Source organism: Aquila chrysaetos, chromosome 2 (genome assembly GCF_900496995.4).
Source record: "Aquila chrysaetos chrysaetos chromosome 2, bAquChr1.4, whole genome shotgun sequence".
Taxonomy (NCBI): Eukaryota; Metazoa; Chordata; class Aves; order Accipitriformes; family Accipitridae; genus Aquila; species Aquila chrysaetos.
The window spans coordinates 59,016,461-59,037,620 of NC_044005.1; the positions used below are offsets into that span (position 1 = coordinate 59,016,461).

At 39.9% G+C, this 21,160-nt stretch overlaps 1 protein-coding gene across 1 annotated transcript in view; it reads right to left on the minus strand.

Moving 5' to 3' along the window:
• Window positions 1-3,388: 3,388 nt before the first annotated feature.
• The window catches only part of HS3ST5 (heparan sulfate-glucosamine 3-sulfotransferase 5), a 198,385-nt gene continuing 180,613 nt past the window's right edge, over window positions 3,389-21,160 (minus strand). The window contains 3 exon segments of the mRNA XM_030002314.2: window positions 3,389-4,498; window positions 4,500-5,136; window positions 9,764-9,902. Coding sequence (XP_029858174.1) covers window positions 4,205-4,498; window positions 4,500-5,136; window positions 9,764-9,870 — 1,038 coding nt within the window. The 5' untranslated portion in view covers window positions 9,871-9,902 and the 3' untranslated portion in view covers window positions 3,389-4,204.

Here is a 21,160-nt window from a genome sequence, read left to right on the forward strand (position 1 = left end):
ATTTCAACAAGTCTCATTAGTATCAAGGAGTCTGTATGGAAAGGAAGGGAAAGGAAGGGAAAGGAAGTTTCTTCAAAACTTTATTGTCATGTGTTTGTGGGTTGATTGAACTTTTGCCTTGGTTTTCTTCAAATTATGACCTACACTTTGGTCTTACATATAATTCAAATCAAAACAGAGAAGCAACGTAAGTTAAATCTTTTCCATGTGTATTCAGACACGAATCTTTCGCATTCACTCAGCAGCCCACACATTCTGGATATATCCCTAACGCATGTGTCCTTTATAACTAGCTGCTAATATAATTTGGAACTGCAGAGAATTTAAATAATATGCATCTATGAAACAAATTTTAATGGCTCTATTGTCCCAAGTTTATGGGTATACCTCAGTGTCCTGCTGTAGAGAATGCCATGCAAGAGACATTGCTCACTGTGGCCTTCTTCAAAAGAGATTCACTAAGTTCTCCTTTCTGGAAGTTTACCTGCTATGGAACTTGTATTACTATATCCTCTGTCACTCAACATCACTACTGAGGTCATCCAGGATCTGAAAAAGAAAGATTTCTCTAAGTTACTTCCTTATCTTCTCCAATCAGAGGGTTCCAATAAGTTGCACAGGCTCCCAATATGAGTTAGGTCAGCTAGCCAGGGAATAAACGTGTACAGTAGTGCTTCCACAGCTTGGCTTTGAACAGTGGTTGGATTGGCTTGTGACACTGGGCTTGGACCTTCCCTGAGGTCTGTATCACGCTGAACTGATGGGCAATACTTAAGAAGAATGTTAATGGTAGAAGGAGATCTTCGTAGAATGGTTGAGGTTGGAAGGGGGGGTCCAACCCCCTGATCAAGCAGGAACATCTAGAGCCAGTTGCCCACAACAGTGTTCAGATGGCTTTTGAATATCTCCAATGATGGAGACTCTCTGGGCAACCTGTGCCAGTGCTTAGTCAACCTCACAGTAGAAAAGTTTTTCCTGAAGTTCAGATGATGCCTCCTGTGTTCCTGTTTGTGCCCAATGCCTCTTAAAAACCTTGGACTAGTATGTTGAAATATGTGGCTAAACATATTGTCTCTCTTGTATTCTTAAACATCGTTGCAAAAAAAAAAAAAAATCCATTAAAATAGGGAAAATACTTTTTCATCATGCTTATTCTGGTTTTCTTAGGAAAAGGCAGTATAGTGGGTTAATGGTAAATGAATCACTGATTTCCAAATGTCAGTCTTTTATCTACCTATATACTGATTTCTGAAAATACAATTTCAAATTCATCTCTGATATTCTTTTATGCTGCAAATTGTTGTACTATGTAGTTTAAATAGCAGCTGGGACAATCTGATAAAAATGCACAGAAATATTAGCAGTTTTAATCCAAACATTTATCAGAGCTGTGAAGCCTGCAATTTTACGGTACAGAAAATATGAAAGATGCAATGTCTTTAGAGAACTTGAATGCCATAAGTTAACAGCTGCAACTTTATATAGCTGTGCATCACTCTGCAATCATAAACTCAAGCTATGAGCGCTCTTCCCAGTCTGAACACTCGTGATCAATTTGAATAGAAATGATTCACTCAGGATTTGGGAAGCAAAGCAAAGAGGCTGAAATGAATTATTCACAAATTGCTCCTGAAGAAGTAAATACCATAAGGTCAGAACTTCTCAAACCGGTTATGAATACTGCAGCAAAATCCCCATTAACCTAGGAGTGTGCTTTGGGCGGTGTGTTGGATCTATGTATTAAGAAGCAGTTTTGAAATTTTCCCTTCACTAGGTAATGTCAAAAAGACTCGAGGACGTTGCGTTGAAAGCTCAGTGAAAGTGACTCAGTCTCCTGCTCTTTTAGGCTTCTTAATATGTTGCAATGCTTCTGAACCCTCTTTCCTCCCCTGCTATTCCTGACTATTCCTCTGTGCTTTTTTGAACCAGATTTGTCTCAGATATCGCCTAAATTTATCCATGTGTCTCCAAAATTGCAAACGATAAGCTGGAGTTAAGCCAGCTGACTTTAACAGGAATGTGCGTAGTCGTGCCTGTTAGATCACAGCCTCTGTGATTTTTCTGATCAACGCAGAGAGATATTCATTTCAAATGCATACTTCATGCTTAGAGGTAACTTTGGCCTCATTTGTCCCTTTCATTGAAAATACCTCTTAGCCTTCAGTCGTAGTTTGTAGCCAGGACTATATGAAGACAGTAAGTATCACCCAAAGCCACCTGGAATCTGTCCGCTCACCTGAAGATTGTGAAAATGTTAAATTGGATAAAATCTCCTCGTTCAACACTATTAGGCGAGTTAAATATCTCAGCCTTTATGTCTGGACGTGGGCAGGATAAATGGCTCTCATACAGGAAAACAGTGAGTAGTATTGTAGCTACTGCGGAAAATTTCACATATGCTCCACCGTGTTGCGTTGGCAAGGCTCCGAAGCAGCATGAAGAAAGGGCACATTGCTCACAGTGCTAGCACATATGATTAAAGATACAGCAAGACAAGTAGCAATCTCTCACAAGAGTTTTAAAAATCACTTATTTAGAAAACCGATCCTTCCAAATCACTGAGCAAGATAAACAGCCCACAGGGAAAACTTGATCTTATTATAATCTGAACTACCAGCTACTCTGCTACCATTGCTCAGAATATTCAGATGTTCTGGATACCTTCCAAAATCTGTGTCCCCATCAATCTTTAGGTGTTGGTTTTAAAGTGGTTGGGTTGTTCTTTTTTTTTTTTCTTTCTTTCCTTCTTTCTTTTTTCTTGTTTTAAAAGACATTTTTCAATTGCTTTTATTCGTTTGCTTATGCATCTTTAAGAGCCATGCAATGTATAAAGCATGAAAATACTAATTTCCTGAGCTACTTTCTTGTCACTTACTGAATGGAAACATGAGCTATATGTTTATACCAGTAATAACAGCTCTGTGGTTGTTTGTTTAGAGCAGGTCCATATGCTACCAGAAAAAAACAGAGGTATCACAACTGTTTTCTTTGACTTCTAAAACATCACCAGCTTTCAGCGATAAAATCTCTATAACCTTCTTCTAATCTTGTTTATCTGTCGTTTTGGTTTTAATGGCCGCTCTGCTTTTTTGATGTACCTGGTTACAGTAAGCTTTTACAGTCATTCTTTAGCCTCACAGGCTACTGCAACCGAATTAATTATAGCCAAGTGCTGCAACAGAACAGCAATAATGTTCTTTGAGGTGTGCATTACACCAGACTCCCAGACAGATGAGTTTTTTAATAAACTCAGCTTCACTGCATGTATCAGCTTTCTCAATTGTCTAGAAACCAAGTTTACACGTGCAGCTCTCTTTCACACACATGCACATGTTCTGTCTGGGCTAAGGGACCACACTGATGTACATCAAGCAAAGGTGAAAAGCCATTGCACATATAGGTAATTTTAATCCATTCCATTTTTAAATACCACAATAAATTTAATTTTCACAATAAATTAAATAGCCATATTCAGTTTACAAAATAGAATTACTTAGTGTGAAACCAGTATTTACAAACATTGTACACTATGTACACGATGTTTAGCTTTGTCGACACACAAGCATAGAAGAAAAAATTATTTGACCTTTTTTGACACATGATTGACATGCTACAAGTGACACTATGGTCCATACAATAAAACAATAGTGCAAACTCACCACAGGAACTCTGAAACAATGTAGTTTGTATGAGATAAGATATTAATTTCAAATAATAAGAAAATAGTACTATCCACTCTCATTGTAAAAATTCAGCACTGTGTTTAAAGTGTCAGTATTCCTTTAGCAATATACATACCAAATATAGCCTGAAGAGTATGCTTTCTCACAGTTTCACAGACTTTTGACATGAATTTTTATGGCATAACTAACTTTCTGCTTAGATCAATAAGTATGTCACATAAACACTTCACTAAGTGAGAGGAACACTGACCCTTTTAACGGTGTCTGACTTTATTTCCCTAAATACCTCCTTTCCCTTTATTATATCTTAAAAGATGCCACTATGCTGACAGTAAATTTATGTTAGTTACTATTCTGTAGAAAAAATTGATCCCACCGTATATTTGGTCACACACTGCATATGTACACGTATGCATGAAAAAAAGTTACTTTGATAGCCGTGTCTATGAAAAGTGCATATTTTAGCAGAGACATTTATTGCATGTCTCAGGTGCAACAGAAAGTGTTGTATGAAGTTTAGTTTAGGGCCAGTTAAATGTCCTCCCAGTGATCTGGTAGAATTTTTGATTAAAAGGATGAAAGAACTTGCGCAATTTGGTAATGACAGAGGTATCCACCTCTGGATGGATGCGTCCCTTGCTACCCGCCAGGCACTTGTTAAACACAATGTTAAATCGCAAGCAGTAAAACCCTCTGGTGGCATTGAAGTATAAATTGTACTGACTTATCCTCGGAGGAAGATTTAGGAACTTCTCGACCAGCTGGAGTTCTGGCAGTGGTTCTGTGATAAGCCGGTCTCCGTCCACGATATGAAAACTGCTCGATTGGGAAGTATTTTAACCATCTCTCCAGATGTTTTGTGTAGATGCTGGTTCTCACTGCCTTATACTTAGTGTTCACTTCGCAGGTATTAGGATCAATAGCCAGCTTCTCAAATTTGTAGTAGGTTTTGTTCTTTCTTTCCTTACCTTCCAGCACCTGAGTGTAATCAGAAATAGCTCTTGTGGTAGGTTCCCTGACAATGATCAATAATTTGATAGATGAGTTCATTTTGTAAATCCTTTCAGGTACTTCCTCGGTGATAAAATACGCAGGGCTTTTCTCAATTGTTATTTGATGAGGGTAAGAAAAAGGCATTTTTTTCCGGTACCACTCAATCCCCTTGGCATAGTTCTCATCATTGTCAAAGAAGTGAATCTCTTGAGAAGCTTTGACCACTGCGGGGTGAAGGTTCAGCATCTCCAGTAGTGCTCGGGTGCCTCCTTTCCTCACCCCAATGATAATGGCCTTGGGAAGCTGCTGAACCAGATTGTGCAGTCGTATTTGTTCCTTGGTGGCATTGCCCTTTCGGAATTCGTGGAGCAGCCCTCGCTTGAACTGCAGAGCTCGCAGCGGGATTTCGTCCTGGCCGCGGGGTCCAAATCGACCGTCGATGGGGCAGAGGGGCTGCAGTCTGCAAGCAAAATAAGAGGTGTATGTAAAAAGAGGATATCTCTTAAGGCAAGTTTTCTATATAAGGCAATCACACTCTTGGAAACCTTTTGCAATATGATGTGACCACATTTCTACTTCTATTTTATTCTGCCAGTGATGAAACTGTTTGCAAATTGTTTGATTATTTATTCTGGTATTTTGCTGTGATTTAGCTGAGCAACTCCTAACTCCACCCTTCTTGTCTTTGCCAATATAGACACCATGATTACTGTTCTCAGGGCTTCTTGAACGTTGCTCATCTCCCACATTCCTCATTACTTTGTGATTGCTTTAGTAGTTTTAAAAGAACTTTATTTGGTCATTTTGATCTGAAAATCCAGTTCATTTAGGTCGTCTCTCTCCCACACTTTTCCTATTCTAGCCTGAATTCTTTCCTGTGCTTCCCATTCTGTTGACTTTATTAGCTGCTGATCCAGAGTTGGCCTTTTTAGTGAAGAGGAGCAAAAGGGATGAAAACCAGCTTTCTAGGCATCACCTTTCAATATTTCCCCTCCTCTTTAGAAGATGCCCAATGTTTTTCCTGCGAATCAGAATCAGAAAGACCAAGGTTCTGAATCAGGCATGATTAGCAAGGGACAGAAAGAATGGCAAGAAAAGTTTTTTAAAATGCATTTATTGCATCATTACATCGATGATTTTCTTACCATCACTTATGTGTCCTCCCACTGAACCTCATTTTGTGCCTTACTGTTTCTACTTTTGCCCCTGCTTTTTTGTGATATTCTTTTATACTCATCTGCAATTATTTCACCTATTTTCCACTTTTCTAATGCTTCCTTCTTGTATTTGATGTCACTGAATGCAAGAAATGGTTCAGTAAGAAAAGTGTTAAAATTTTGCTACTACAGAACCTTAAACAAGCCCTCACCTCCACTCTCAAATCAGCGCTTTGGTCATTATACAGGCCAATATTGCACTGAGATGAAATTGGTGTGTAGAGAGAGCTTCCAAAGTCCTACAGAAAACTATTATTAATAATTTTGCGGAGCTATGCACTCCAAAATTAAGGCTAAGTAAGAACAAAGGTTGCCTAGACAATTTTAATATGAGCTCGCTGTGCATATATATTATGATATGGTTCTTAAATTACACGGCCACATGCTATTATTTTTCACAGGACCCCTGCCTCAGCCAGTATACCAGATGGGCAAAGCTCATTAATAGCTGTTTAGGTATTCAGTATTTATTCTGGTTTCTCAGCATGTGGCCCCTCACTCATTTACTGTATATTATTCAAACCCTGCTTTCAGGACAGAATTATTTATTTCTTTATGGCTTTTCCATCCATCACTGCTTGTTGGGGTCTCTAATTTGACACTGATGCTAGGACAATGGATGGTTGGGACAAAGTAAGTTTGACTCCCCTGGCTGACCCACTAGCTGGTTCCTCGATTATCCAGATGCTGAGAGATATAGCCTGTCCAGGCACAGCCAAAGAAACAACCCAGATGATATTGCTGGGTTCACATGAGCTCTAGCGAAGTCCTGCAGACTACTTAGAAAGTGTGATGAGAAGTGAGTTCCTGTTATTTCTTTTCTTAAGTTTCTAGTCTCTTCTTTTCCTTTGCTCTCTGCCATCTACTGAATAAGAGCCTGACTTGGTGGCAAAGACCGAATCATTGAAATGCTGATGCAAACCTGCCAATTAAAAACCCCCAAACAAATAAGCAGAAAGCAATGTCTTGACTTAACAGTGGTACAATTTGGTCAGACTGTGGTGTGGCTGGTAAGACAGTCTTTCTGCAGCAGCGAGGTGGCAGTTAAAAGCATAAGAAACAGAAGCTGCAATTGCTATCTCTGTTCTTCTCTTCCCTCTCCTTCTGTGTATTTGTTATTTGTTTTCAAGCAAAGAGGATTCCACACCAGCAGTTCCAGACCCATCTCAACTAATTTTATCTCTTTTGCTCAAAAAGACAGTTAGCACTGCCTTCAGTGTAACACAACAGCTTGTCAAACAGGGTGGTTTCCTTTAAAAGTAAATAAATACTCAGGATATCCTCTAGCATAAGCGAATAGATTGGATGTTGTTAAAAGTCCTTCCTCAACGCTTTACATTTCAGGTTTTTTTACTCTTTCCCCTTTCTTCTCTCTCTAAACAATAAAAAATATCCTTTAAAAGATCTTGGCAGTGGTGGTATTAAGCAGGCTGTCAGATCTTGGTAGTTGAATCCCCAGATGTAACTATTTACTGATATATTGCAACATGTTAATATTTTTGATTCTCTGAGTCATTTTTTCCATTAAAATAACAGTCCTTTGCAAAGAAAGAGTATAAGACATTTATTTTATCACCGAAATTGCTCTCCCCAAACGGGCAATTTCTCAAACCACAACAATAAAACTCCGCAAATATTCTTCTTGAGAAAACCCACCATAAACCAATTGATCTCAGGGAACTTTATTTTTGACAAATTTCAAACCAGCTAAAATAAAGCTGGGCAATCTTAATGACAAGTAGCAGTGCTGTCTCTCCTGATCCAGAATACTTGCTAATTTTCTTTCCAAGGAGGTGTCACAGTGGCAAGATTATAAGCCTGGTTGCAGCAGGAGCAGTTTGGAGTGTAGAAATGAGGTGCAGAGGCTCCTGGTACTGCCAATGAGGGAGTCAGGCAACTCGAAGACTGATCCAGATCTTCTCAAAAATTGCCAGGCACTGAATCTGAGCCTCCACATGTGAAGCAGCTCCATGCACTCAGCATCAGAAGGACAGACGATGGTCTCCCCTGGAGGGAAGTGCTCAGTTTATCGGAATTTATGACTCAGTGAATCAGATAAGCTAGTGGTAATTTCCCTTCGAGCCTAAGAAAACTCAAAACATGCCTGTTGAAGAGCCTAATCTGAGGCTATTAAATGTGGGCCATCCCCAGCTCTCTTGTTCAAATTAGATCAGCATAAATTAAGCATAAATGAATCTGGATTCTTCCTGAACAATTAGTTATTCCAAAGCCTATTGAAGCTACTGGGTGTCCTTTTACTGACAGATTCAACAAGTTTGGATTGTGCCCTAGTGCTGAGGCAGAAGAACATTTCCAGTTAACTCATCTGTGTCTCATCCTTTCAAGTGCTTCCTTCTCTCTCTCTTTCATAGCAAGTCCAAATAAAGGAGTGCTTTTTAGCAGTGTGGTATTTTTCACACTGGGTAATGCCAGAGAATGAAACTGAATTTTACTGCCATTGGCAACATTATATATGAAACCGGTGGAATTCACTGCCGCAGGAGGTCAGCGAGTCAAATACTGTGGCGAGATAATTTTATAGCCATCAGTAAATTCTGTAGATGTGCAAGCGTAGATAATAGCATAAGGTTAATTAGATTTCATGCCTCTAAGGATAAAATATACTTTTGCAGAGATCAGTAAGGTTTTCTGCCTCCATTTACAGAATCACATTAGTCTCAGTGAAGTTTTCACCTCTGAAGCATCAGAGATGCTTTGACCACCAGGGGAAAGAAGGCATAAATTCTGGGGCTTAATTTGCAATGCACTTGGTCCTAGCTGAGTAGACGGTCTCCCTCTTCTTCTGGAGTGGATTTAAGCAGCTGAAGAAGGCACCTAGTGAACTCAGATGGAGCTCAACATTACCTAGCAATGGACACTAGGTAGCTCTGTTTTCAATTCACTTTCGTGCACTGCATATTCACCCAGTATTTTGTCACAATTTTGAACTCAGCTAATATTTTCCATCATTTAAAAATGGACACTAATAGAGCATTAGCACTGGCAAGCTGCCTACCAGCTTCTGGAAATCTTGAAGTCTTGTTTCATTCATTCTTTTGAAACAGCTTTTTTTATCCTGTCTTTGTGTAGCACCTACCAGAGCAATCCCAGGCCATTTTGAAGGTGACAGAAACCGCAGTGTCAGTGCAGGTAGCACTACTGTTGCACTGTCAATAACCAGTCAAAACTCAGCCTGGTCAAAAGTGCCAAATACTCTTTGATTTCCTCTGCTGGATTTTCTACTGCTCTCCAGGAAATCACTTGCAGAGAAAACCCACTTATTTAGCACATTCAGCTCCAGAAAATACTGGCTAATTAGCATAGTTAAAATTCTGAAACCCTGAAGCAATCTTTCAAGTGAAATAGTATTCAAAACTTGACGAGCTACTCTGCAGGCTCATACTTAATTTTAACTACCACTGTAGCACATTAATTGCTTGCTCATAAATTTAGAAAAGATGATATATAAATACATCATGACTGTTTTGCTGAAACTAGAGGTCAACACACAGATGCACACAGACAAAAATGAGCTACTGTAATGACATTTTTACTGGATGCTGTTTTATTTCTTCTCTGAAAATAAGTGTCAATGTGCTTAGAATACAAATGGACAGATGGAAATACTTTGACACGGACGACCTGTGACTCTATTTTCTTACTCTCTTCTCCAAAGGGGAGGAAAGAACAATGAAAACCACTACTAGAATAGAGAGTCTTTCTGTCTTTCTGTACATGAGTAGACACTAAAAGAAAACCCCAGCCAAACCCCTCAAAACCCAAACCAAAACAGAAATCTGACCCTTGAAGCAAAACCTCAGAAAATCATAGCCCATTTATAATTAAGAGAGCAGCTACTTAATGACTTACCTATCCAAGCTCCCAACTCTGGCAACTAGATATAGGAGACTTCCAATAGCAAGGCTGCCTAGCACGAAGAGCTTCTGTCTCAGCAACGCCTGCTGTTTGAATAGCATGGCCCTCCATCAATCTTCAGGACTTCTTCAGTCTGCAGAGAGAACACATAAAACACTCATCAGAAAGCAATGTGCAGGGTAATGTTTAATCAGTTGTTGCAAGTGATTAAGCCACACTTGCAAAATCTTTTCAAACTGCAAAATAAGTAGTTAAAAATTTTTTGTTTGCTACTGTTTTTCTGTCCCACGTGGTAACACCAGGCAATGTATCTGGGATAGAGTGATAATTCTGGAAGTGACAGTTCAGCTATACCCATCATCACTAGGGCTGTCTGATAACACGCTGTGGGTCTTGACTACGTAGAAGCTTGTATTGTAATAGAATCTCTTGTTAGGTAAACATGTTTAGACTTTAAGCCCTTCAGAATCAGCCTGGGCTAGATTTCAACAGAGATTTAAATGCTCTGCTGCCAAGCGAGGCAGCAGTAACCAGGAGTTAGGCTTGCAGGTCCTGTACACACAGTGTATGGGGGCACATTTACTGTGTCTCTATTATTATTAGAGTGTAAGCTGGAGACAAATCTAAACCACTGTATTTCCTGATCTGTGCCAGCAAGCCCATGATGACAGACCTGAGAAGCACGTAGCTGGGGTAGGCACAATGATGATTTTTCGACACCAGCGCATCCTTCAGCTCTTCCTGTGCTGGGTGTCAGCTTGGGCTGTTCTGTGGAGAACCTCTTAAGCACCTCATCTGCCTGACACCAGCCTCGGCTGTCACATCAAGACCTGATGGGTATACAAACTGGCATCCTTGAACTGAGCAAGCCTATATACTGAGATTTCAGCAACACCAAAGCATAGACTTAAATTTCCTTTTCTGATGTGCTCCAGAGACCATCTAAAGCCCACAAATGAGCTTTGCTTCAAATACTTTAGATATGAGGCAGGCAGGAGTCAAAAGATGTGACCTTGTGCCAAGAAGATTCAACCAGAATAACCAGGAGGTCCCTAGGAAGGTAGAAGGAAATGCTGAGTACAACTGTTTGTCTTTAGCCTGACTCTTCCCTAGCCATGAGGTTCGTGTTCAGGACTGTAGACCTGTTTAGGAGACTCAGAGCTGCATGCCTAATGCCTTCTTACAAGAACTGAGGGGAAAGATCAGCTCCTCCTTTCAGAGCACAGCCAAAGATGTGGTTCTTCACTCTGTACCAATCCTGGGCCTTCTACAAATACACAGGATAATTAAGTTCAAATCCTCTCACTGGCTCAGGGGGTGTAAAGCCACATTGTCTACCTACCAAATGAATGCTTTAATCACCACATTGAACCTCTTGATACAAAACCCATAAATATAAACTGGAATTGCCTGAACCACTCAACCATAGTCTCACTGCCTCAACCAGGGAATGTTTAATGTATTATGGAGTAGCTTCAACAAAAACTGCTTTTTTCTTCCTGAATTTTGACTGGACTTACTTTGAACAATTTTTGATGTCAAGTTTCTTATGTTTTACTACTAGAAAAGCTCCTTTTGCAGCTCACTTTCTTCTTTTCCAGCCTTAGGATTTGCATCAGGCAAGACTGGGATAGATTATTATAAGCATATAACTATACACAGAAGCAGAATGGGTAGGGAGAGTGCAAGGTTTGACGGGCCACTGTTAAACAGAGCCTGCTCATTTCTGCCAAATTTTTGGCCCAGAAAGCTCTCACAAGACTCCAGTATACAGTTTGGGAGCTACTACAAGCCAGGGGCCATTCCCAATAGACAGCATGCATGCAGCCTGCCTGCCTTAGTGCTGGTTGACTTTAATGGTATGGATGCGGTTCACTCCATACTGGTTGTCTTCAAGGGTGGTAGAACCGTCATTCCCAAGCACATTTATTTTACTGCTATAGAGAAAACCTTTGTAAAACAGCCCATCATCTCTTCATAAAAAAGCCATGCAACATTGAAGCTCTGGGTCTGACTGAGCCTCTAACACACTTTTGGTGTGCTAATAATAATAGTAACTCTTTATACAGCCAGGTCATAGCTCAGGATAACCTATCATACAGGATAACCTATCATACAGAATATATTGCTTTTTACATAGATAAAAGCAAGTCTATAATAAGAATTCTTAGATAAGACAAGAATCATATAGAACACAGAATAAAAGGAGTTTGCAATGTAAATACAGAGACAGAAGAAGTATTACCATCCTTTAAAAAATAAATGAGGAGCAGAGGTACAGAGGGATTAAGTGATTTGCTCAAGGTCACAGAGAAAACCTGTAGCACCAGTGGGATTCAGTGTGAAATGTCTGAATTCCTATCTAGTGCCTTAACTACACAATAAACTTTTGTCTTTTTCTTAACATTGAAAAATAAACATAAAAATGACATATAAATGAGGAATTGTAGACATTGAAAAGACATTTCTGAAGGCAGAAAGCCCATAGCTGAAGCTTAAGTATTAAGAAAAATGCATAGATGCTATACCTCTATGTTGATATGGTACTGCTAATTACTCTTTTAATTAAGTTATTTAATTAAAAAAGAGGAAAGAGAAGGACATGGTGGTGGTGATGAAGATGATAACAGCAAATTTTCATAGGTTTGCAGTTTTAAATTCTTCAGTGCTGCTCTGTCTGAATAAAAGTACCACTTCAGTGTTACAACAATTGGTTCTGAACTTCCATCTCTCAGAAAACATGCACATATGAAGCTCTCTGTACATGAAGCTAAAGTGCTGTCCACATGTTCTCCCTTACACTGGCTCTTGGACCCCAGTTAAGTCCTACCTGCAGGCCTCACTAAGGCTGTGGAGGTCATCAGGTCATAATGAAATCAAATTAATGACAAGCTGGTTCCTGAAATAGATTCCACAAGGTCTCACAACCTCAATATTAATGTTTACAATAAGATTCAATGCAAAAAACCCAACCCAAACCAACCAACCAAACAAACCAGTTCCATTTGCTCTGTGTCTGCCTGTACTGGAGTACAGAAAACTTTTCCACAGAATGACAAGTACTAAACACTCACTAGAAATGCAAATATAACATTATTTATTTGCTTGTTTCATTTTTGTTATCACTTTCAGCATCTAATTTAAAGTCCATGGAAGGAGTTTTATTCCAGAGAAGTTGTGACCTCTACAATACTTTCCTCAAATGTTGGTTTTTTTCATGAAAAAAAAAAGTAGAGAAATAATATCTCGGCTTCAGAAAAGGCTACATCTTGCAATGGATGTACTGAGATAGCTCTACGTGACAGAGGACTGAAGAAACATTTCTATTTAAGCCACGGAGTTAATACAACCAGAATGAGATTAAGGTGAAGGTCCCTAAGGCAGAAATGCTGCTGGAGACTAACATGGCAACCCTTAAATGAAATGGAAAGAAGAAATGAAAAGGAAAAATGAAAATTCTGGGACATATTATAAGCTGTACAAAGTTTTCTATAACGAATGCATACTTTTAAACTTAACAAGAAGCTGGAAGGCAAGATAAAATGTAAACCAAAGTGACAAGATTTTAGCAGTTATTTGAGGCAAAGAAGGGGTTTAAAAAAAAAATAAATTTTGCTCTCTGTTAGGTATGACAGCTGAACTGGCACACAAGCTACTGACCAGTAGGAGGGGGGTTGGGAAAGCCGCAGGCAGAACTTTCCCAGTAGCTGGATGCTGAACGTGGAACCTCCCACCAAAAGAGATGACAGTATACTGTTGCACACCTCCAGTGGGTTTACATCAGAACTATCTATCTTGACCAATCTAGTTAAATATGCATGTGAGGAAAGTCCCTTCCTGGCTATTCAAGAGAGTCACAATGCACAAAGAACACCACAAAGCATTCACAATGTGGAATGTATAATTTCAAGAAATGAAAGTGTGTGCAACATTATGTAGAGAAAAAAATGTAATGTGCTTTGTGATTTCAGATGCACAGCTGACCTAACTTGTTAGATTGACATGCTAAAGTTAAATAAAAAAGTTTCATTTAGCACTAGAAAGTAGCCTTATCAGTGTATTGATGTGAATGCCTTATCCAACCCCATTCCCCATGTTCCCATTCTTGCTGGGGAGAGGACTAGGGTTATTAAGTGAATTGCCAAGAGAAGACAGTACAACTGTGTAGAACTGTGATGATAATACCAATTGAAAAACAGATGGAGTGTTCCTGACAAGATGAAGTGATCATGAATAAAGGAAGATATTGCATGTGCTGGCCAAATAATGTGAATTGTTGGTGAACTCTTGTAAAAGTTAGTTTTAGGTTCAAGTTAGGTCAAAGTCAAATGAGTAGGAGAAAACAGAAAAAAAGCATACCAATAATGACGGTATTATTGATAAAAGTCTGAATCTGATAACACCACAATTTGTGCAGAAGTACTGAAAACAGAAGCTGTTGATGTAATCACCTATTCCAAATAAACAGACAACGAGACAAGAAAATCACCAGGAGCTTGTTTGAAAACGATCAGAGGGCAATTTTTGGACACACGGAGCAGAGATCAGAAGATGCAATTGATAAATGAATAGCATGTGGTTGATTATGGAGAGAAGTGTAAGAAAGAAAGGCAACATATAATCCTTTGGTAAACAGACTGAAGAGATACAGTCTTGATGGAGTGATGTGATTAATCAAAGTGAAGTAAAAACCACAGGCAAATATGCACAAAGGAGGCTGGAAAAAATAATAAACAGGAGGTGTTTTTTTAGTTGAATTTATCAATCAGTTGACATAGATTTTTTTGATTTTGCACACCAGCAGGGGTCATCTGTTGACCAACAAATATTTGTCTTCATACACTGCAAAAAGATCTTTGAGTTTATGTGGGACTTAAATACGGTGACTGAGAAAACAAGTCAGGGAACTGATCACTTGGCATGTTTCCATTTCTCTTGATTTTGCATTACGTTTCTTGAATGTTAAGTGCAGCTTCTTGCATTTGTCACTGTGAGTAAAATTCATACAAGTCAAACACTTAGACTTTTTCTGGGGTAGGAAATCACATGGTGTTTGGGAAAGGAGGGAACTTATCCCTCAAATTGTGTGCATTATCTCATCAGATCAAGATCTTCTTCACGGTCTGGATGGAATAGCTGGTCATGCTCCTGCTCCTTCTTTAGCCTCCTCCAGGTCCTCCCCTTCTGCTTGTGCTATCTCATCACTGATGAAGGCCGAGGCTAATGGCAAGGAAAAGATAACAGTCCTGCTGTACTTTTTCCACAGTACCCTTCGCTTTGATGGCTTAATTGCAACAGTCCTACTGCACCATGTGGACTGTGTTAAAGAGCTAGAATAATCATGACAAAGCAGAACACGATTTTTCATTCGAGAGAGCATTGAATAGCCTAAGAACAGACAAAATTCTTCCCCTTTTTGACACAGTAAAATGAAATGGATAATGGGAACAGAAGGCTTTGAAAATGCCATTTTTTTGAGAGAATGGCAAAGTGCTGAGCCTGCAGAAATGGAATTTGGATTTTTTTTTTTTTAATTTTCCTTAATGGTTCATATTTTCAATATCAAAAAGAAGTTTAATTCTGATGAGTAATTACAGTGTTTCAATTTTTTCTCTCTAGCATAAGAGTGAGATGGGATGAAATAAGATTAATGCACAGTTGCTCAATTCAGGTTATGAAGGAAGAAAAGAAGGAAATATGTTCACAACATGAAACAAGTTCACAGACTCAGGTAAATGTCCCTGTGTACTAAACATGTCCTTTTCTCCTCGCGACTCATATCGACTGAAACAGTGGAGAAGAAAATGTCAGCAAAGCTAACAGAAAACAGTAAATGATGCAGATAAACTCCATCATAAAGATTTCCTATAATCTTATGCCTCAGCTGTGACAATAACTTAAAAATACCTTTTTTTTGTCTGCTATTGTAGAGTTTTGACATTCAGGACTGCTTTTAAGCTGCCCTTGAAGCAGGTTCTTTGTGTAAAGATGTGGTAAGACCCTTTCTCCAGAAAGGCTGCTTTACTCTGGGAGACCATCCACATAATCAGCATCTGTATGTGGATACTAGATAAGAAAACATATGTTCATTTCACAGAAGTTAGCACACTATCGGTGCTGAAAGACCATTTGATTCATAATCCCAAACCCATTACGGCTAGTTTGGGTGGTACACCCAGATATCTGGGTTCTGTCAAGCCTGTAGAGAGGGGTAATAGCTATTTATTTAGTCCACTGCCCACAGGACATTTAACTCCAGACACCCTCAAGACTCATCTATCCATAGTTTTACTATCTCTAGGTAGCTGCTGTGTCAAGTGACAACAGTACAGAAGGCCATAACCAGCTCTTTATCACATTCCTTTCTCAGCCTGACCCCTTCTTTTTTTTTGCATCTTACTGAAAGACATTGAGCAAGATGGTGTTGGGAAGAGAGAAACAACTCCAAAGCTTGCTGTTGCCTTTGCGGTGCCCTGTGCCAAACAGATCTGCTGCCAGATTGTCAGAGTAGTTAGGAATCTCAGACGCTTTGATGCCCTTGAGGTCTCAGACACATCTGCTTAGGAAAACTGCCTTATTGCATCTGAGCTGGCGAGGCAGGCAGCCGCGTTCTGCTGAATGATGACTAGGTTGCCATGATCCACGCTTAGCTACAGTGCTCCAGGAACACTTCCAAGCACATAGATCTTAATAGGACTTCATTAGTCCAAAATACAGATGCCTGTCTCCTTGCCAGCATCCTGAGTACATTATCCTGCACTGCTCTTCATAGAGCATGAGATTAATCTCATAGGGTTGGCCCTTTTCTTCAAATTAATGGTGTTTCCCCAGCTACGTCCCTCCTTTTCTTCTGAAATGATCATCTTCCTTGTCTGCTCCGTTTCTCAGAAACGTGGAGCTGATGACACTGAGATAGAAAACCTGTGGAACTGCAATTCTGTCTGTAGAAAGTTTATAATAGATACTAATTTCACAGTCTTCAAAAGAGAATACCAGCCGCGTTTCTTCCAGCTGGCATTACAACAGCTGCAACCAAAAATAGCAATCAAAAAGGAAAAAGGACGTTGAGGAGCAAAATACAGTGAAATGGAAGAAAGGGGAGGAATAACTGCAAAAGTCAAAAGAGAAATCATAAAGGGATGCCAATAGCACTGTCACATTAGGAGTAAGCAGTTTGTTTTTCAGCTCAGGGAAAGACTTAAACAAGAAGATTATGAGTCTTCAGAGAGAAAGGTAAACAGGTAGATATCCAGAGCTTTCTTCTTCTGTCCTTCATTTAGAGTCCAATCTTTGTTGTAGTTTCACTGCATTGAGTAGGATATGAAGGCAGAGAGGTATTGCTTAATATGATTCAGCGTGAAATGAAATTACATCTTTTCACATACTTGTAATTTTAAAATGTTCTTTTCCATTACTTTGAGTCATGCTTGCAGACTACTGCTCCCTTTTTTTTTTCCTGGAAAAAGCTGCCCTTTCCCAAATAATAACATACCTGAAATAAGACATATGAAAGACTGTTTGAAGGTTCTTTAATTAATTAAAACTGGCAAACAATTTAAGTTAATTCTCCTCTTAGCTATTATGGTGGCAAAATCTAGATGGCCTCCTGCAGCTCCTTACAGCTCTGTTTTCTGTGACTTTCCTTTAGAAAAGTAGCAAAACTGACTTAAACACAAAACATTACTAGCAGTCAAAAGCATTGATGGGAAAACTAACAGCAAAAACTTAACCAAACTGCAAATACATTTTGCTGGTACACTGCATTTACAGTAAAAAACACCCAAGTAGATTTTTGCTCATGGCTTTTACTCCCCAGCGAGAAAAAATTCCAATGTATGAGATAACACCCCTCCCCCGTGCATATATGGACATGTTATAAAAAACTAATTTTGGGTGAGTCTGAACATGTTTTTGCAGCCTAATCTTTGTCCTTGCTCCTCAGGCCAGATGCATTGGCCTAGCTACACTGCTGCCAACCCCCATGCTATGTGTGCTGCAGTAATACCTACTGCCTGCACAGCTGTGTCTTGCTCTGGCTGCTAAACCGGAGTAAGCAGCAGTGGCAAAAGTCCTTTTTCCTATTATTGATGCAAATGACCAGGTGCAGTGAGATGACATTGCAAAATACTGCAAGACAATTAAATATGATGACGTCTTCTTGTGACTTCTTCAGCTTCTGTGACTCTGTGATCTGCTTCTTATGCAGCCTCAGCTTCCCCCGAGTGTCCTGTGGAGCAGGCAGCTCTCTCTTGCCCACCTGCGTATCTTTATGTAGTACACTTGCCCATCTCTTTTCTCGTGTCCAAACTCATATTCTGGACTGCCCTGTTACTGATGAATAGATGTCATACTACCTAATATAGAGCACCTACATTTGTTCTGGATCAGTAGCATCTCTGTCTTTTACTCAGACCCTTCATCTGAGACATACTCAGCTCTGACTACTCTCTGAAACCTCAAATGCAGGCTAAATTTCATAGCTTCTTTCTGCATAAATGTCCCAAAAATACAGTCTGTTACCTACCAATGTATCTAAAATTTTCCCATGGGCTCCCTTCACCATTTTATCCTAACTGCTGCCGTGGTTTTTCCTCTGGCCTTGACCAATATAACTGTGCTCCATTCGCATCCATTCTGAACAGCGCTGCAAAAAGCATTCTTCCAGCCCATCTCTCTGACTACACTCCATCTTTCTAGGCACCCTTTTATTACCTTCCCACTTTCTCTGTCATACCTTTCTGTACATTTCTGTGTCTGGGTATTCCATGGGATTTCTCCTGGGGGAACAGGGTGAAAGGGAGTTTAAAAACTTGACCCTAAAGACCACTCAGTTATTTTTCAGAACGCAAAGTCTAGGTGCTTCCCCTGTAAGTCCCGACCACAACACTTCCCTAAGTAGTGCTGCCTATTTTAATATGGAAATCTAAGTGAAAGTACCGATGCCAGTTTAACCAGGAACGTGTTACAATGCCTCCATGAGAGAGGGAGACCTGTTAACAGTTTTCTCTGAAAATGAGCGAGCTGTGATTTTCTGCTATGCATGTGTTCTAAAGGCCAATATTACACTGCTATACTGGCCCGAGAGACAGCTCACAGCCCCATCTGGGTGGAAAAGAAAGGGGAAACAAGGAGAGACAGCTCATGTCTGCAGCAGCCAGGTGTTAGAGAGCTGCGCGGTGCCGGAGAGTTCCCCATAAATGAGCTCTCCGCTCACTAAGCAGTCCTGCTTCCCTTGCACAGCCCATTCATCTTCCTCCCATTGGGCAGCGGGAGCTGTAGAAGTAACTGCTGTCTTGGGGCTGTGTTCACTCTCTTACATGTACCCAGCCTGGCAAATACGCCTGCTCCGTGGCTTTAAATTAAAAAAAGAAAAACATAAAAATCAACCGAAACCTCTTTGCACATAGTGGGTCTCTGAGGCAAGGAAGATGGCAGCAGAGAGACGTATGTGCTTCTGAGCGTCCCTGGCAGTCACACCTGAAAAGCTACAGAAGGCATGAGATGCCTTCTCTTTCTGTCTCTTTTAGAGCAACTTTTAAGAGAATACGTTTCAGTGTACTATTCACGGTCCTTATACTGATTTCATGCTAATGCAGCTTGATTGACTTGGTGGACTTTATCTAACTTTAGCTCCATGAAATAGAGAGGATCTAATCCTTTCTCTATGGGTGCTTAGGACTTCGTATCACTTTCCTAGAGATGTATTTATTTATTATTTTTTTTTTCCAGACCCATCATAATGACAGTCACCACATGGACTGTCCATATTTTTGGATATAGACACATTCTGTCTGCATGATAAATTACACTAGAAATGATGCCACTAGAAGACGCTATCACTCGTCTGCCACATAGTTAGTGGTGAATCAGTGAAAGAAGAGAGAGAAGCAATGGATCTAGCTAGATGTAAAGCTCATGTAATTTATCCAGGAACTTGAAATAACCTCTGGCCTATGCAGTTCACGTTTGTAGTGGCCATTAGTCAAGGTATCTGTCCGGTTTGGCTTTGCTCCTGATGCTCATTTACAGAACCTACATCCTAATACCTTTTGGGATCATGGGCTGGCTGCAGCCTCAACACTGACTATTTTGTACAAATACAGAAAACTGTAAAATAATCTGCACAATTCTCACCCAACAATATATTGGTTGGGTGAGAATTAACCCCAGAATATATCAGTGTTTTGTTTAATTGCTTTGAAATATACAAAAACACCTCCTCATGTTTTAAAGGATCTCATATTTAAAGCGACTGCCGTATAAGTATACAATAAAGTTAAACTAGTTCTGTTTGTCTATGAAAATATAGGTCCTAAAAAGTCCTGCTTACAAATTGTGTAGTTATCAGAGTGAGTGACATCTTATAAATGTCTCAAAAGATGGAAGAGTTGATCTAATACTGAAAAAAAAAAAATACTCACAAATAATTTATTTGCCATTTGGTGGGGGAAAAGAAGAGTGAATAATTTATTTGGTCAATATTATTCAATCATCAATAGAACTGGTAGAATAATTTATAAATTTACTTATGAATAATTAATTCATCAGTTGGTGGTAGGAGGAAATTAATGAAGTAAACAATATTGGAGTAACACTCAACAGGCTCTCAGAGGCAAGCAGGACAGCCAGGGACGAATTGAGGGAGTGGATCCCTTTTGTCAGCCTGGGCACGAGCACAGCGGATCACCAAAGGGCAGCTGCCCTGTAGCCACTTCTGCAGCTTGCTGGTAGTCGTCACCTGCTTTCCCACCTACCCACCCAGGACAACAGATTTGCAAAGTGCCCTGAGAGCACTGCGTGGTTTCTTTGTGTCTTTGATGACCGTGGGAAGCTGTTTGGAGATCCCTCCTCTGGTGTTCCACCAGCTTCTGCTGGGATCGCTCCAGCCAGATGCTGCTCGCTCCGAGACGTGGCAGCAGAGGCTGCGGGTGCCATCGCAGCCTTTCAGCAGCTTGAAAGCTGTCACGCAGCTGAGAATTGCTGTGCTCTGCTTGGGTACTTAAGGTAGGAAACAGAGGGTTTCCCTCAGAAAGCCGCGGGACACTGTCCCCTGTTTCGAGGTAGACTGCAAAAATAAAAATCAAAACTCCAAGGCATCTTAGAGAAAAAAAATCTTAACTGCTTAAAATATTTCATGTTGCATGCTTAAAGGGCAAGCTACTCAGATCCACACTAGATGACAAAAGTCTGGTTGTGCGACCGAATTGGGCTGTGCCTGAAGTCAAACAACAAATTGCTGATGTGCAAAGAGTTAAAAATAACCCTCTTGCCCACCATGTCTTTTCAGAATATGACTTCATGGGCTTGTTACTGTGGCCATTAAAATCATTTCAAGGCAAAGCTTATCTGAACATAATTTTTAGATTTGTTTAATTTACTAGTATCTTTCCA